The 18,522-nt window shown below is 44.8% G+C and overlaps 1 protein-coding gene across 3 annotated transcripts in view; it reads right to left on the bottom strand.

Annotated features, from left to right (window-relative positions):
* The window catches only part of LOC138447860 (lysosomal alpha-mannosidase-like), a 493,239-nt gene that overhangs the window by 416,089 nt on the left and 58,628 nt on the right, over positions 1-18,522 (bottom strand). For 2 of the 3 annotated variants that reach the window (XM_069604300.1, XM_069604302.1), the window contains exons 5-7: positions 14,928-15,060; positions 4,389-4,534; positions 3,578-3,694 (exon numbers count right to left, since the gene is read on the bottom strand). In XM_069604300.1, the coding sequence (XP_069460401.1) occupies positions 3,578-3,694; positions 4,389-4,534; positions 14,928-15,060 (396 nt within the window). The remainder of the gene's footprint in view (positions 1-3,577; positions 3,695-4,388; positions 4,535-14,927; positions 15,061-18,522) is intronic. The other variant, XM_069604301.1, reaches the window with a different exon arrangement.

The following is an 18,522-nucleotide window of genomic DNA, read 5'->3' as shown; positions in this document are numbered from 1 at the left end:
ACTGGTCTCCCTTTTCCCTATAATCGCGGCTGGGCCTACTGACTGTCACATTGATTCCGCTGGGGAACTATGCAACCTACCGGAAACTCAACAGTGACTTTGAAGGGCAAAGGTCACCTGCATTTGGACATTCTTCCAGGGTGGCCCTTAGGTCCATGGAGTTTTAGGTGAAGGACTAGAATTTTACCATAAACCCCTGATTTTTAGTTACATTTTTAAAATGTTAGTATTACACCCGTCAGTAGAAATGTTTCTGTTACAGTGTATATGAGTAAATAAAGAGAAGAGAAAACAGTTAACAAAAATATTGGTGACCAATATTTGATAGCATACTCATAAAATGACCATTGGACTGTGTAAAAAAAACCTCAAAAAATCCACCACAAAAAACACAATGTACATAATTCAAAATACGAACACACATTACCAATTAACATTCACCCACAACTGGACAAAAGACCAAATCCGCAATTACCCAATTTGTGCACATAAAAAGTCAGCCCAACATGTTTCTGTCCCTATAACATGTAGTAGGACATTCATCAGGGGCTATCCACTGAGCAGTTGCACATTTTTGATGAGTGGGTGTGCTAGTCTCCACAGTGTTAAAACCAAGTCACAGGATTCCTAATACCAAAAAAACAAAAAACAAAAATAAGGTCACCAAATAAAAATAAATAAATAAACCACATTAATTGATTTAAGCAGACCACAAAGAGAACCACTAATGGAATTAAATCATGTCAGTGCTCGCTTCAGAAAAACAAACACACACAATTGATGAAGGGTACCTGCTCACTGCACATGCCCAATATGAGGGAATATGAGGAATGCATTTCCAGACCTCCTTAGTAGAGCTTCAGATAATACGTTACAGCCTCAAATGGCCAAAGCCAACACTGCAACACAAAAACGCACACGCCACACAAAGGCTTTAACTACTAGGGTCTTTAGTCACCTTTCCCAAAAGCCCCCTTAAATATGTATTTTCTCAAAAAGAAGAATTGGGGAGAATACCATACTTGGCATCTGTATTATTACTCCGCCAGCATCAAGGTTACACAAAGAATCATATTTGCTTCGTAAATGGTTAAAAAAGTCCCCAGGTTTCCTACAGGGGCATGGAACTAAGCAATGACACAAGTATCATAAACAGTTGACATCCTATTACCAATGGCAACTTTCCCTTCTCCAACACCACATGTCCTAATCAAAAACACAATGGCAAGACATGCTGGGACCAGATGCCGGGTGTACTTACCACGCGTGGAATACCCTAACATTCACTCGGTACCCCATAGTAATTAGAGTGCCCCATTGTCAAAAACCACAACCCTATGTATTTTTTCACACCGTACCATAAACATATCTGGTCAAACAAATCGATCTTAAAAAGGACTGTAGCTTGCTCGTTGGGAATACATGCCCAGGTCACAACACAGAGTGTCTGTTCATCTCATAATTAACACTGAACACTGTTACAACATGAGTGCCCCAGTGGAATAAGTACCACATCCCAGTCACGTGTGGCACCTCCGCAAATAGCAAATTTAATACACGCATGCCCCAGTCAAGTAAATCAATAAATTAATATGCCCAAATCGCATGCAGCACCACAACCGTGTGAAACACTCCTCAAATCATCTGGCTTTGGTCATGAAGCAGTATCATGCTGCCGACCGGTATCAGCACTTCCGGAAAGAAAGGCTTGTTGATCATTTACAATATTAAATATGTTACAATGCATAACTTCCACTTATTATTGTGTATGTTTCTAGGCATGTAATATGACCTTATGGGGCTGGTGTGATCAGTCCAATTGTGTCCTACCTAACTCATGTCCTTCCTGTAGGTGCAATATTTAGTGTATGGTGTGTATTTGTATCATTCATGTTACTATGTATTATAGGGCGAGTAAGTGCTGTGTACTGTATGGAAGGTTTTTTACTCTCTGTAGTTGCCTTTGTGTGCAACCCCCTCCCCAGCCATGTGTTGTGCTACCGCTAGTTGGAGGGCATCGCATGTAGTGTAGGAGTGGGTTGGGTCTTAGCAGATCATTAATGCTTTTTCTATGTACAGTAGGTTAAGCTAAAGGACTTAGTGGACTGTATGGTGCGTGTGAGAGATAATTACACATCACTGCAAGCCTTCCTCCCTGGAGTGATGAAGTGACTGCTCTTCCATAGCTACCATACTTTCCCTTTACCCATTGTGCAAAATGCTGGCTAGCATTTTTCTTCTTGTGCCATAGGACTGCATTACCCAGAATGCATGGCAGTGAAGGAAAGAGCAAGCAACCCAAACAGGAGGGATCCATCGATGTACTGCAAGACCACGGAGCGATCTGCACATCAAACCAGCAATCCAGACTCTGTAGTCCTGAATAGAATGGAATACATCTTTAGCGAGCTGCCATTACCAAATGCCAGCAGACATACACCATTACCAAACCCTAGAGGACCCATATACAAAAATGGGGTGGGGCTTATAGCACATGTGCTTGTATACCTTTAACTCAGCCCCTCGGGAGAAGGAATGCAGGGGTTGGCCCGGAGTTACAGCTGATGGAGAGAACCAATGGAAGGCAAAAGGGGGAGGATAAAAAGGGATATGGGAACCAGGGTAGGGGATTTGTTCGGAGTGAGTTCAAGGGAGGAGTAGGAGTACCAAAAGACCAAGCAGAAGTAGGACGATGGAGATGGAGCGTGGAGAGGGGAAAAGTAGTGCATCAGAGTGACCAAGAGAGAGAGAGAGAGAGAGAGAGAGAGAGAGAGAGAAAGAAAGAGGAGGGGGAGGAAGGGACAGAAATATAGTAGAAAGACGGGAGAGGAAAGAGAGAACAGGTGAGGAATACAGGATGCCAGGAAGACAGAGTGAGACCTCAGTGTCTGGAAGGCACTTCATTGTAACATTACAAATTGTGTGGAACCAAGTTAGCATCCACCTAGGAAGTCCAAAGGGAGAGGGAGAGATAGTGTCCATCTTGGGGTCTAGGGATGGCTGGTCTAGGGAGGAAACTGCCTAAGGGAGAGGAGGGTGAGCTAGAGAGATGGCTATAGTGTACCCCTTCTCAATCATTTATGTATAATCCCTTGAAACAGTCTCCAATAGTTTAGGTGTTCTTGAGGCCATCTGACACACAAGACCTAGATGTATCAGGGTGGGCATTTTGTTCAGGAATCTGACCAGAACTTGTTGCACACTCTGGTGCCAATGGTGTATTGCTGTTGTGGCTCGGGCACAAAGTTCGCATCTCATCCTTCCCGGTCTCCCTTTCCCATTCTGCAGGAGCCAGCCCTGTTCAAAACTGATAAGACGCCTGATACTAGCTTCACTATCCATCCTCTTCATTGACAGCTTCCTAACCATTCCAGGCAAGAGACATCAATTCTCAAATGAGCAGAGCAGCTTTCAAAATGTGAATGACATGTAGGATGTTAAATCCGGAGTTAGTCTAGCGTGATCCCCACACCACGTATGACTAGGTGTGCCCTTTAAACACGTGACACAAAGGGTAAGAAAGAAAAACGCCCTCTTCCCCCAGTGTACCGATCTAGCAATGCATGCAACACTTCACCTGTTCGTTGACATATTTGATTAGCAGGTCCAGATTGCTGTACCATAAATTGGCATTCTCGTACTGAAAGTCTGAACCCATCGTCATGATGATGTGATCGCTCCGGTAATGCTGGGACTGCGGAGCAGGAAGGGGAAAAAATAATAATAATAATATTTATTTTTTTAAGTTATATTATCGTGTGGTGCTTCTGGAAAGAAATACCTGCTGAGCACCAGCCTTGTCACAAAAAAAAGAGAATAATATATAACGATTGGAGTAGGTTTCGTTCAAAGCACACTGCCCACAATCGGACCACCCACTTTGCTTTCATTGGTGACTGGTGCAGTAGAAGTGGGTGGGGTATGGGCAATATTATTACTACAACACCAACATTAATGTGTGAGGGTTTTCGATATAAGTGTTCAATGCATATAATTAGTGTTGTGTACAGGGGACAGTAGCTATTAAATATGGTTCCTTTAGGATGATTTAGTTTGAAAGTCAGGTCTACATTTTAACATTTGCCTGCTCCGTTCATGTGCACAATTGAGGCACAATAGGAAATTCTTACTGACACAATGACCCTGATGGGCATGTATGCAATACAGGACTCTCCATTGTAGCTTTCTGTAGAGGCAGTGCCCCTTATCCACAGTTCTCACATAAATACAAAATTAATTAAGTGACAACTTTTATAGAAGAATTGCAACCTTCCTGTGCCTAGAGAAAACCCAATACGTTATACAATAGACCCAGATAATATTGTACCATAAACTGGAAGAAGTTAGGTGACCCTCGGCATGTAGGACTTCCCTTCCTCAATACTCACCTGCAACGCTGCCACGTTTAGGAAATGATCCACCACAAAGTCCACGTTGTAATCCTCGAGATCCTTTACGTCCATAATGGGCTGATCAGTGCATAGCTGGTCCCAGCAGAGCAGCCTAGGTGGGTTATAGCCATTGGGCAGGACACCTGGAGGGGGTGCAAAGGAAAGATGTGAGCTGTGGTAGGGTTTGCAGGAAGGAGGGTAGAATACAATCGGGAGCCATCCAACAAGAGTGAGACTCTACTCACAGGCGGACGCTAAACACACATTAAATCACACTCTGATAAACACACAGAGCAGCGCATCTAACACTGTTCTTCATTAAGTTTGGTCGCATGGAGGGGGCTGTGTGGACGGCGGGCACATCACTGCTGCTCCTTAGTCAATACGTTTGACAAGCCAACTAGTATAGGATTCCTACATGGAACCTCTGGAGAAACTCCTTGCCAGTACTGATAATGAAGTGTAAGGGTGTAGAAGTACGAGTCTGTCAAAGTGGTGGCATATTTATTGGCAAAGACTTATTTTACAAAAGTAAAAGAAAAGAAAAAAAAATATCTTGCCCTTTTTCTATGAGGAGTTGCCCTACCTCAACAAAAATATTAAGGACTGTCAGGATGTCCAGTAAAGTGTCCACCGTCCTGTGTTCAAACCTATTTGCACCCCTTACACTCTAGATGAACTAAAGAAAAACAGGGTATTTTCTTGATCCAGAAGGAGGCTCCTCGCGTTCTGGATACAGACTCAAATGTTCAGTTCCTGATGAGAAAACACAATGAGTGATTCTCCAACTAACAGTTCTTGATCTTAAATGCCCTTCCAAAACGTATATAAAAAACACAGTTCCCTAGTATCGGGGGGAACACTTCCCCTATTTTCTCTGGTTCACAAACGTAGAATCGAGTCTGGTTCACTATCCTGCCAGACTTGACTGTAGATCTTGTTTTCATAAGAACACAGTTTCGAAGTATCCATGGGCGGTGAGGGGGGATAAACACACTTCCCCTGCCCTTTCTCCAGTGGAAATGAGGCATCCAGTCTGGTTCACTATCCCGCCAAACTGGACTGTACAACCTAGAATTCCAGAGAACTTCTTTTGGCAATGGGACCTCGACGCCCCGTTTGAGATTCTTGCATCCCTCTCTCTTAAGTGGGTGCCAGTTCCCTCTGGGCTCGCTCTCTCCCCCCAACTTGTTCTGTAGCTTGTTTCTCTTTTGTGTGGGTCCCAGACCCCTTTATATTATCTCTGGATTTTCCAGACTTGTTCTGGGCCCAACCCCCTTGGCTGTGTGCTTGTTTGGACCTTGACCCCTTTGTGTTGCTTTTGCGGGACTCAAACGATTTCATATGGGTCCCAGACCCTGGTATGCTACTTTTGCAGGCCCTCTGCCCCCGCTTCACTCAATGTCCATTTGAACAGACCTGGTGTACTCTCCTGCCAGGTACAGTTCTTTCGCTATCCCTTTGTGCTTCTCAGGATATTGGTACATGTCTCTTTAATCTATTTGCTGCCCTCTGTGTCCCACCATTCACCCAATGTTTACCTACCTTCTGGGAATGTTGTCTTGGTCTGCGGTCTGTCCTGCGAGTAGAGCACGGCTCTGTACTGCTTCAGCGCTCGGCATCCTGCTCTCTGCGGCTCTGCAACAGTAGGCTCTCTCTCGCGTCCTCCGCTGATCGATTTCACGTTGCTTTGGCTTCGCCGGTCAGGTTTGCGCTTTCCTCATTACCAGACAGACCTCTACTCCATGGAGCTACTGGAGACACTTGTCCCTCCCAGGCAGCATCTTGTTCTCGTCTCCCCGGGTCTCTTGGCATGGAACCAGCGTGTGGTTCCTCGCTCTTCCAGCGTTGACCTGGCAAGATACACAGTCCTTACTTGCTTTTTAATCGCAGAGACTGCCTCTAATAGACTACTTTTATCTCCCTGCTCGATGATCTTCATATAAGTGATTGTATGCACTGCACCTGGGTAAGTCTCACTCTTCCTTGTCCCAATAGGATATGTATGAATGCAGTCCTCCACTCTACAGAGATACAAAGATGTGTGGGGGACCAAAGGGGACCGAGTGTGGTGAGAGGGAAGAGGGGACAGAAATGGAGGGGGGTGAATACCACGTTCTTCCAAGACGACCGTCACTGGTCCCAAGAAGGGCTTCCCTGCCCACGAGATCCACCCACTGAGTACCACCCCCCAGGAGGACTATCGGGTAGCGGTCTTACCTCCCTGGCCTCATGGGGGGGGGCTCCACCATGGGAGCAGTGACAATAGCCTGGGATTCATCATAGAAGATGCACCAGTAGGGAGATGACACAGCTGTCCCCATGGATTAACTGCATCAACGAAAGCCATTGACTCAGGCACGGTCATTCATCCAAAAAGGGCATTCTTGAAAACCCTACAAAGACTGAATGTATTCTCCTAGGTAACCCCACCAAGCATGCACAAGTCCAGAATTGTCTGACTGAGCTGAAGTAACAGATTTGCGTCTCTTTAGGTAGATTTTCTTTTTGCAAATCTTACCCTCTCTGTCTTGAGCCTCCCAGCACTACTGCTTGCCTATGGGATTTTTAGTCCAGAGGTGAGTGAGACCTTTTAATCTCGCCCACCTTTTGCATGCACTTTAGTTTTGGGAAAAGTGGATGCCTTCTTACACGGATCCAGTGGAAGGGAGACCCTCTCCCCTTAGTCTGTGGCTCATCCTTTCCTATGGTACCACCCCCACCATATGTGGTGTTCTGGCAGGGACCCCTAGGGTCTCTGATGTGATGTTGTTTTGGGTTCACTGAAGAGTCCCCTGACTCACCAGTGCAGGAGTAGCTACCTTTTTGCGACTGTAGTATTTTGCCATTTACAGCACAAGCCATCTGCAATGGATTGCTGTGGAGATCCTTTGAGTCCCCTAAAGTACCCGTTTTGCTACTTTCCAGGCATCCTCGGAACAGGCTGTTGGCAGTCGATATTTTGTTAATCTCATTTTTGGGTGCTTCACCCAAGGCTGCTGCTGCTGCAGCCATGATAATGCACTATGGGAGACTATATACTCAATATGGCACCCCTTACTCTTTTAAACCCTGCTCAAGATGGCCTGTCCTTTATTAGCTGCAAATACCTGAGGACTGCTGCAATGACTAGTACTGGCCCAGTTAGAAGTAGCAAGTTCCACATCTCTACCTTCAACGTAACAGAGAATAACTCTGCATGGTGCCTTCCTCCCTAAAACTGGTGGGACCAACCAGTCACCGGTCCTGCTCAAGGTTTGTTGACTGTTTTCCGTCGCTAGAGCATGCACCGTTGCATTTGCTCTGCAAAGCCTGAAACCAGACATCCGTTGTTGCAATCTCTTCCGGCTGAACCAATGGCTGGAAATTATCGTGGGCATCTACAAGGCTCTGCTGGGGTTCTGAAATCCACTCTGCTGCCCTTCACCAGGAGATGTGCATGCAGGACGCCGAAATTTCAACCGCTGGTTTGATGAGGGTCCTGTGACCGAGTGCGGGGTCAATGCAAGAGATGAACCAGTGAAGATCTGCGAGGGTCCCTTCTTCACTGTGGAACCTAGTCTGTGCGTTTCCCTACAGGTGCTCTCCAGAGGATTCTAAAGAAGATCAGGGTTTACCCACACAAACCTGCAACAAGCCAACACAACACAGTGACAACAATGGTGAGCCTTGCTTCCCCTAGGGAGGAATTGTTGCTTGGGCCACTCAACTTGCTAGGGGTTTTCAGGGCCCGGCAGCCCTTATATCACTTGACCTGCCCCCTCCATATATGGATTGCATTGGGCCCAAAATCCACCCCTTTATACTATACGGGATGGTGGTATCCGTGTCAGTACGTCTGGGGGGGTCCTCCTGAAGGTCCGCAGGGGTGTTATTTGCGCCTCTTCACACTGGATCTGAACTTAAACACTTTAAGTCCTCATCTTTGCATTGTTGCAATTGCCCTGCATGAATTGAACTTTGGTACTGTAACTGCACCAACTGAGTGTCCTCCTGGCTACTCCCCTCCATCCCCAGGAACCTTTTGTGACACCTAAGACTTGGGCTGCACTTTCAAAAAGGTATTATATGGTGCTGGGCTTCACTGTGAGAGAACATCACTTGCTCCCTATTTTAAAAGATTGCATCACATGCATGTGCGTTATGCCAAAGTAATTTAAATTGGAGTGTAACCCCTTGAGTTTGACCCGAGTCATCACAGGCGCATTCCTCATTCAGAGAGAAGCTTGAGAGTAACTGGAGCAGTACATCATATCTAACAGTCACTCTTCTCCCACTCATCCGACAACCCACCAAATGCTCTGAAGCATTCAGAGAAGCATAAGAGCTGTGCGAGTCACCAATATAAGCATCTGGAATATTAGATCCATGTGATCCAGGGCTGCCTATACCTGGATTCTGAGGTAAATTCACAAGGAAGAGCAGCAGGTGGGCTGGGTGGTTTGCATGTCATCGCGTGGAACGTTTTAGCTTTTACCCCACTTTACAGTACAGGAGGATTTTAGACAGTCCGACACCATTATGCCCATTTTTCTGAATGTTGTCATGTAACAGAAGGATAAAACTAGTTTCAGTACAAACATACCAAAAGAGGAAACAAGGCAGATATTTAACAGCAGAACTCGCACTCTAACAGCAGTTCCATCCAGAAAAACAAAGCAGAAGTAAGGAACAGGACATAAGTTAAGCCCTTGAGCTAAAAGTGAACAGCTCTACAAGCAAGAAGTTGAACGGGAGCTGGGAAATTCCAGCATTTCGCAAGACACGAAAAGGAGGAGGGATCCTAAATTGGGTTGGATCGTGTGACAGTTGCTGGCGTGTGTCTCTGCCGCCTACGTCTACATAAAACATCTGGGTTACAAAGCTTACCAGGTTTGCGGCAGGGAAAGGAGAAGGGGGGAAGGTAGAGGGGTACCAGTGCTGAGGATCCTAAAAATTCAATGGTACTGCAGCAAAGATGACCAGATCTGAATGAGAAGTGAGGGTTGGTTTTAGAAGAAAAGGGTAATATGTTTAAAAAAAAAAATTCTTTCATGTGTTACAGACAACAAAATTGATTTTTCACAAGCATACACAAAAATGCAGTTTAAAACCGAACAGTGAGCAAAAGAAAAACTGAAACAAACACAAAGCAGTCTTCCTACAAATCAAGCATAATGATGGAGATTTTACCGAGACCAGTCGAGATCAGATTAAGACCGGCAGTTTAACGGACACAATTTAAACCGGTTTACACAGCAGATTAAGCTCTTTCAACACTGCAATTACTTCCTACGTCAGAAGGGTCTCATGACCCGCATTAATGCGTTCCCAAAATTACTGCAAGTCCAACCACCAGTCCTTCTCTACGAATTGTATGAACTTTTTTACTCCCAGATCCTTTGTTCTCACACAATCAGTGAAGACATGTCTCAGACTTTCAACACACTGGTCTTCACAGCGTTTGCAAAGGTTGTTGGAGTATAGGTCCTTATGCCTAGTGTACAGAATCTCTTGTGGGTAAATCTTAGAAAATCAGCTCTGATCATGGAGCTGAGAGAGCGCTTCAGGTAACCAGTTACTGTGCCCTGTGGCTTATCCTGCAATGACAGAAATTGTGATTTTTTCTAGCTGGACTTTTCTGATATAGTTTGAATCCAATCCTTTCTTTTTATGGAATTCTTTGACCCACAATGGATTTTCCACAAGATCCTGCATTGCACAATCAAACGACCCAAGGATTTCTTCTGCCAGCTTCTCCAATTTATTTAGAAACGGATGCCTGGAGGTCTGCATTGATCTCCTCGTAGAGGGAGTTAGGCCATGGAACCCGAATCAATCTATGTTAACACCCTCCATTCAGCATGGGAAAGAAGAGACTGTAGACCTAGGTCATACCCGACAAAGGCTATTGGGAGTAACTGTGGAAGAGATAGAACATTCTACCATAGTTTACCTTCTAACCTTGCCCAGTCGATTGTATTTAGCCTCGGGTTGATATCTGTCCCATAAAGCAAAACTGGGATGACCTTTTCAGTGTAGAATATTATTAAGGACATCACTGAAAACTTCCATAAATCGCATTGTATTTTCTTCATTTGGCAGCCCAATTGGTTAGCTTTTCCAGCCATAGTCACCTTTACATGCTCCTGTGATGGGAAAGAGCGCAGATTGAAACCCATGTACAGTATCTCTTGTCTGACAGGCATGACCTCCCCAACTATTATAGCTTGTAAGGAGGCAGAAGGCCCCAACTTCTTAGCTTTTCCCACAGATGAGCTCTAGTTACTGTGTCAAATGCCTGGGATAGGTCTACCCAGGCTCCAAAGAGCGGATGTCTGGCCTTTATAAGGATTCACTTGATGCAATACTGACTAGCAGGCCATTTAGTGTTGATAGCCCCTATGGAACCTCATTTGATTTTTAGAAAGGATTCCAGACTTCTTAATCCAGGATTCCAGCTCCATCAGTATCAGACTTATTAAAATCTTACTATCTGCATCCAGGAGGGAGATCGGGCGAAAAGAGTATTCTCTTCACAGAAATCAAACTTCCTAGGTTTGGGGCTGCATGAAGCCCAATACACCCTAGACTGTAGCCATCATTTACACTCCAGAATTGAGTAAATGGGAGAACAATGGCAGACACATGACCTGCCCACACCTATACACAGAGACTGGTTGCTCTCCACACACTTGAGACATGGAAAATGTAGAGGCTGGCCCCTTAATCACCTTAACCCAAGCAGACCCACCACCTAAGGAACAAGAGCACATTATGAACATAAAGCAAGTTTATTGTACAATCATCCGGGGAGGAGCTAGATGACGCAGTGGAGTCAAACTAACCTAATTCTCATTGCGCCACATAAGTTGACCCCTTATATATAATTTTGCAACAGTTAAAACACTCCTATATTTTATTACAATCCACACCCCATAAGTGATTGGACAAAAGAAATCTTATCTTTCTCCAGTTCCTACATTCTCATTGGTAGACGTTATCTACGTTAACTACCATCTTCAGCTCACGTGTAGAACACACCTCCTTTCAGGATTTGTCTGAGGTAAGTCATGACATCAAAGTTAAACATTTGTGTGCAAACATAATTAATTAATAGTAACAAGTGGCCTTAGCATTTACCCTAATTGCACATGGTTCGCGTTGATACTTCAAGCGATTTGAAGAAGACTTAATAAATCGTTTCTCTTTGAACTAGCAATAGCTATCTCATCTGCCCGAGCTCACTGGCGCCATTGGAATATTCTAATCTAAATGACTGCCATTTCATCACACATGGCACATCTTGAGAACACAATTGAAACTCCTGGGTTTCGATTACTTTAGCTTTGAGCATCGATTCACCCCATGTTTATTGCTGGTCAAAAACAAATAGTGAAAACCCTTTGTCAAGTGCCCATTCATTCAAGAGATTACATCTGATTTCTGTGAAACTATCAGGCCATAAAAATATGGCAGACTCCTTGAGCTGAGCTGACCATTGCTATGGTCATAGTTATATATTTACCCATCCTCTGGCAAATGAAACTCTGGAGAACTAGTTTCTCAAAGTCAAACCCTGACTGCTGTGTTTTAATCTGTTTATAAAAAGCGCACTACATGTAGATTCATAAATCCCCTTTATGGTTTCTCAGTGTGCATGTATGTTTAATAAATACCATCTTTCCTTTACAGTGGGTCCTTCAGGGCAGGCCCACTTTCTCGCATGCACATTATGAAAACACATTACCTGCTTCTGAGCACATCATGTCTGAATCTTATTCATATTTAATTTTGTGGTTTCAGCATTTTATCATTCTACGCAGTTGTGATCTAATATGTATCGACTTTAACCAAAAAGTAACACTAATGTAACATATCTGTGAAAAAACCTGAAGGCATTTCCAAGGCCATTGCTTCTGGATCCCGACCCTGTGGGTGAGATGCGAGGGAGGATCACCTAGGTGGAGGGGGTTTGGGGAAGAGGACATCCGCAGACAAGAAATGGCACCCCAATTTTCCTTGTAATAACCAACCTTACCCTCCCCCTGACTTTATAGGCTGTTGTATTCATACCACTCTAGTACTCGGGTGAGGCAGAGGCGACTAGTAGTTATACGCACTAACATGCCATTACAAGTACGGAGATGAGGAAGAGGTCTGAAGACTGTTGTGGCGGTCAGACTTGTCAAGAGAACACCAGTAACTATGGTCAGGCAAATGGATTCAGGGCTTGCACCTGCAACCTGTTAAGTGGCCGCAGGTGCATAAAAGGTGGAGCCGAAAGTCAGGGGGGGAGACAAACAGGAGAGAAACGGGGCCTGGTTGTGCAAGCCTGCGAGGAGAGAAATCCTGTCAAGAGGGAGGCTGCTGAGGAGGGTTCTGCCTGGATGTCAGCAATTATCAAGGACGAGCCTCGAGCAGGCCATGAGAGGGTCACAGCTGTTGAAGCCTCCATGGTGGAGCCAGAGCTGTGAGGTACGGAAGAGAGCCCAGTGCTGCAAGCTACTGGCAGCTCCCACGAGTGAAGCAGCCAGCAACCCACAGATTTCCAAAGTGTGAGTGCTGCTCGCAACGCTACAGAGACGTATGCGTGGAGCAAAGAGCAAGGAAAGAAGACACCCAGAGGAGCCGTCAAGGACCGGTGAATGAATCAGAGGGAACATTCGTACCGGGGCGCTCCTGGGGCTACTACAGAGCAAATATAATTGCTGGATGAGCGAAAATCAATGTGCAACTAAAAGCGAACCCCAAATGGGGGGATGTATTGGACAATATGAGCAAGTGGAACTATAAAGTAAGGCTTCCAGTTTTCTGTTTGTTTTCTGATTTTTACATATAAATACAGACGGAAATCAAATCTTTCTGCCTGTATTACTTATAAAAATGGAAAATAAACAGGTCTTTCTGTCCGATTCTCTACAATGTCATGCATACATCGCAGGCCAATCGCATTGCAGATTGGCAGAATGGAGAGTGTAAAAGTTGTATTACAGTTCTTCAAATTGCTGACAGCATATATCTTAATTCAGCAGCAGTCACAGGGTAACCATTTGCTGTTATGGAAAAAAATTGAGCTAGCATTTCTTTCCTATATGGCTGCATGTGTGCTTTAATAAATGCATTTTTGTATGTGCATAAATGCAGGAAAATACAGGTTGCAAAGTATCTTTTTATATGGCAAAAAAATAAATGTGGATAAATACAGACAGAAATGGCAGAAAAATAAATACCATGAATATTTACAGGGAGCCTTGACTATAAGTGAAAGAATTTGAAATAACCCTTATGGAATACTGAAATAAAGGAAACGTCTGATAAGCTTACGAATGGAATGCAACCATGTGTGAACCACACGTAGCAAATAATAAAACACAAATCCCCTCATCACGATCCAGCGGTAATACCGCCGGAGGGTTGGGCGGTAACGCTAATACGGTTGGGCGGAATCCGAGTCGGGATACCGCCCAACTCGTGATGAGGCCCAAAGAAAGAATCTTAGGGAATAAAGTGGAAAGCAACGAAATAAACATTACTTAAGAGTGTGAAAGTAAGGTGGTGAAGGAAAGTGAGCATCACAAAGTGAATTGTATGAAATAACACTGTGGCGAAGCCAAGAGACTGGCAAGGAGGAACCAACGTGAATGTGAACCAGAACACATTGTCCAAAAACCTGTGTGGGCAAGAAAGCCTAGGGTGATCAGCTGCGTGACCTGTAATGGGTGGGCCGTGAGGTCTGACATCTGCGCCTAAACGAGCATACTGTGTCTGTGAAAGCCAAGAAACAATACTGATAAAAAATCTTCACTTATGGAATCGATTACTGAAGTGAACACAGGAGACAGCAATCTGTGTAAACTATTGAAGAATCTGAAGGAGTTAAAAGTGGACCTGGAACTGATTTTGAGTATTAAGAGACTGGAACTGATTGTGAGTTAGAAAGCTGGACAAGCTAACGCCTTTGGAAAGGGAAACCCAAGACCTTGTAAACTTTATTGTTACCTCGCGGAAGGGAACCCCCAGGCACTTCTGAAATTGTATTGTTTTCTCGGGGAAGGTATCCCTGACCCTTTGTGGAACTATTGTTTAACCTTGTGGAAGGGGAGCTGGAAAGTAAGCCAAGAGCTGCAAGAAGCTAAGAACTTTATTTGGAACACTACTTATTTTGTTTTTGACATCCCTACAAATTGTTTAGGTTTAGTTGTGAAGGCAAGCATAGGTTTTGGACACAGACAGACATTTAAGTTGAACTTACTGACTCAGACTATCCTTAGTTTCTTTAGATAGGGAAGCATCTTAGCATAGGGCAAGTTAGGCCTTTACACCATCCTGACATTTAAGTAAAATATTTTTGTTTGAACCCATTGTCTGTGTCTTGCTTCTTGATGCCTTCAAAGATATCCCATTCACAATTAACTACACTGGATACATATGAAATTGCAACATCGTGCTCAGTTTGCTGCATCCCCAGTCACAAATATGGTGTACTCAACATACACGCCTCTTGATTGTGGGGACCTTTTCTGACCACCCGAAAAACCAGGTCCCCTCACTCACCTGTAAAGAGGTCAGCAGCGGGTGGTGCCAGGCTGGCGCTGGCCCTCCAGATCATCTCCATCTCCCGCAGCTTCTCCCGGTTCGCTTTGTCTTGGTAATCCAGACGGCCAAAGAAGTATCCATCGAAGCCCATCTGGAGAGGAGAGAAACACCAAGCAGAGTCTGCATGAATACTGGGCAGAAACCTTAGGCTTCGAATACTTGGGTGCTCTGTGGTATTTCTGATTTTGTCTGTTGCTATTTGTTGTACAATACTTGTGGTGCCATGGGTGTGTCCCATATTCTGTGTTTGTCCAATATTCAGTTTGTGTAACTGCTTTTGACAATCATTTGTTTCAAGTTATTTAGTAGAACGGTTTTATTTGCACATAAATTGGAATCAGAGTGAATGCTAAATACAAGAAAAGCCCAAATCCTTTCAATGTTCACTCTGCAGGTTTACCCTTCAGATGCTGTGATCTGGGACAAGGCTGCCCTTCCCCAGAAGTGTTCCTGAGAAAGGGACAGGCCAATGCAATCTTGAACATGGCAGACAGCAATGTGAGTTAGCCAAGCCGAAGGATCATCTGTGCAAAATCTGTCTGGTTTTGTAGTTACATCTTTTAGGGTGTATTTGTCATCGGCTAACAAGGTATTCAAAGCACATTTTGAGTTGCCTACCACCAATGAGCCTCCATAACATGCATGCCTGTAATGCATGTTACAGTGGCTCGTTGCTGGTAGGTGACTTGGAGGGTCAGGAAACCAAGGATTCGGACGTCTGAGTCAATACGCCTCTTGGTCACGATCCTTTTCTCTGCTCATCACAGGAGCGTGTGTCGCCATTCTCAAACAGGCTGCCCAGACCCCTGCCTGCCCATTATCATCCAATTAGGAGTCTTTTGGCAATAGGCACTTGTGAAAATGGCACTTCTATTAATGCTGACTGCATACCTCTCAGCACACAGGCTTTTGGCGGGTCTGACCTGCCATGAATTCACTTCACTAAACCGCCAAGCCACTTATCTGTCCATTCACTTAAACAGACTCTCACCCGTTAAAAACAATCCTGCATTTCACCCATCTTGGGGACTCAAAAGTTTGAGGCATTTGCCTGTGTACAGAATAAGGCCACGGGAGAGTGAAATCACTCCCCACTGTTATTGGATCTAAAGAGAAAATTGAGCATCCACTTTTGTTGATCAACATCCAGGTTGTAAAAAAATAAGCAACATGTTGGGATGGCGTTCACACGAGCGACAGGTGAAGTAGTCCTACAGATCATCTGACAGGTCTACATGCAAGAGGTAGTGTATGACTAGGCTGTGAAATGGGCCACTCACAATGCGGTTGCTTCTTCCAGCAGATGCTCCTTTGGGAAAAAGGTTTGGTTGTTTTGCTAAGTGAGCAAGGACTCTGCGTCTGCCAGGGGTGTTATGGCTGCACTATGAGCACTGAATGCATTGGAATGGGAATTTAAGGGCAGGGCTAAACACCCAGAAAGTATTGGGATATAAGTGGAAGATCTAACGCTACAAGACCCTGGATGCATCACAAGCAGAGCAGAGACCCGATAAGGTCTGTTAGCCTAGGTTTGTTAGACTTGCGTCAACCTTGATAAAAGGTCATGGACCAGTGCTGTGCATGGTGGGCACAAAACCTTTTTTCCTATGTTTTTATAGGAGGGTCTTCTGACTGTTCGGACAATGCTGACAAAAAGGTTCCATGAGAATGGCAGTAGCTTAAATAGGGAGCAGTTTTCATCGCCAGACATGCCTATGTAGCATTCAAATTAAGGCACTAAAAATGACATGCATTGCTCACCGTAATAGCATTTCTGATGATTGTATCTGCTTAGATTCACCTGCTGTGCATCAGGTCCGACATCCAGTGATAACCACAGAGTATTGCATCTTGTCTTTCGGGGACCGAAAGGGGACGTCGGCATAGTGTCTGTAACACTATCCCTATTGCGTGTAGTGTACCCAAAATCCCTCCGCGCCGAGGTCCCTCTGATTGTTTTTTTTCTGCCATGAGGGAGCCCAAGGCTATAGTGAGTGAATACATAAAGAGAGAAAAAGTAGTAAGACGTTTATGTTTCTTCCAGCGAGCGGGGAGGCAGGGTGGGCGCATGTGAATCTAAGCAGATACAATCATCAGAAATGCTATTATGGTAAGTAATGCATGTCTTCTGATGCTTGTTAATCTGTAAGAATCACATGCTGTGCATAGACTAGCAAGCAGTACCCGGAGCTGGAGGTGAGTTGTGAGAAAGAACAGAAAAGATGTCGTAATACTGCTTGTTCCACCTGAGAATCAGATCTAGAATGAGTGTCTAGGCAATAGTGTTTTGTAAAGGTGTGAACAGAACTCCAGGTTGACGCTTTTCAAATGGACTCAAGGGGGACATTTGCAATGAATGCTATGGAAGCCCCAGTGCCCAGAGTAGAGTTTGCTCTAGGCTTGAAGGGCAGTTCTTTCTTAGCAAGAGTGTAGCATAGTGTGATGCATTTAACAATCCACCTTGAGATAGCCGACTTAGAGACAGGATCCCCTTCTCTGCCAGCTGCCACAAAAACGAAAAACTGGTTTGTTTTCCTTAGTGGTCTCGTCCTTTCCATGTAAAGCATGACTGCCCTACACATATCCAGTGTGTGAAGGCTTCTTTCCGCCATGTTAGTGGGGTTTTGGAAGAACGTAGGTAATTCGATCGGTTGGTTCACGGGGAACTTTGAAATGAAATTAGGCGCAAATCGGGGAAGAGCACGCAGAACCACCTTATCCCTGTGGACTGTAACAAAAGGGTCTAGAATTGAAAGGGCCTGCAGTTAACTAACTCTTCTGATAGAAGAGATAGCCACCAGGTAAGGCCGTCTTATAAGTAAGGTCTTTTAGACTTGCTTTATGCATTGGTTCAAAAGGAGACCCCGTGAGTCTGGTTAGTACCACATTCAGATCCCCTCCGGGGGCTGGATTTGAAACGGGGGGATGAATTCACTTAACCCCTTCCATAAAGGCCTTAATCACAGGTATTTTCTACCACGACACCTTTTGTTGTGATGTGGTGTAGGCTGAGAGAGTGCCAGATGAACCTTTAGTGAATTAAAAACCAGACCTGAGTCCAACAAGTGGGTCAGGTACAACACAATGTGGGTAGGAGAGCAGTCAATGGAATTGACGCCCTTGGTATTACACCAGATGACAAAGCATTTCCACTTGCTAGAATAGCAATAACGAGTTTCGGGTTTTCTAGCTTCCCCGAGTATGTCCATGCATCTCTGAGGGAGCTGAAGATGTCCAAACTCTATGACCTCAGGAGCCAGGTCGCTAAATTCAGAGTATGCGGGCATGGGTGTAGCGTCTCCCCTCCGTCTTGAGACAATATGTTGTACGAACAGGGTAGTTTCACAAGAGGGAAGAGGGACATTTCCATCAAATAGGTGAACCAGGGTTGGCGGGCCCACATAGGGGCTATCATTATCATGGTGACTGGTTCCTGGTGCATCTTGTGCACAATCTTGTTGAGCAGGGGAGTCAAGGGAAAAGCGTAGAAACATTTCCCTGACCAAGTTATCCAGAGGCCGTTCCCCTTGGAGCGGTTCTGGGGGTATCTGGA

The sequence above is a fragment of the Ambystoma mexicanum genome, chromosome 3q, assembly GCF_040938575.1.
Source record: "Ambystoma mexicanum isolate Mex_15411 chromosome 3q, UKY_AmexF1_1, whole genome shotgun sequence".
NCBI lineage: Eukaryota > Metazoa > Chordata > Amphibia > Caudata > Ambystomatidae > Ambystoma > Ambystoma mexicanum.
The sequence above is the reverse complement of the archived record's forward strand: the minus strand, read 5'-3'. Positions and strand labels throughout refer to the sequence as shown.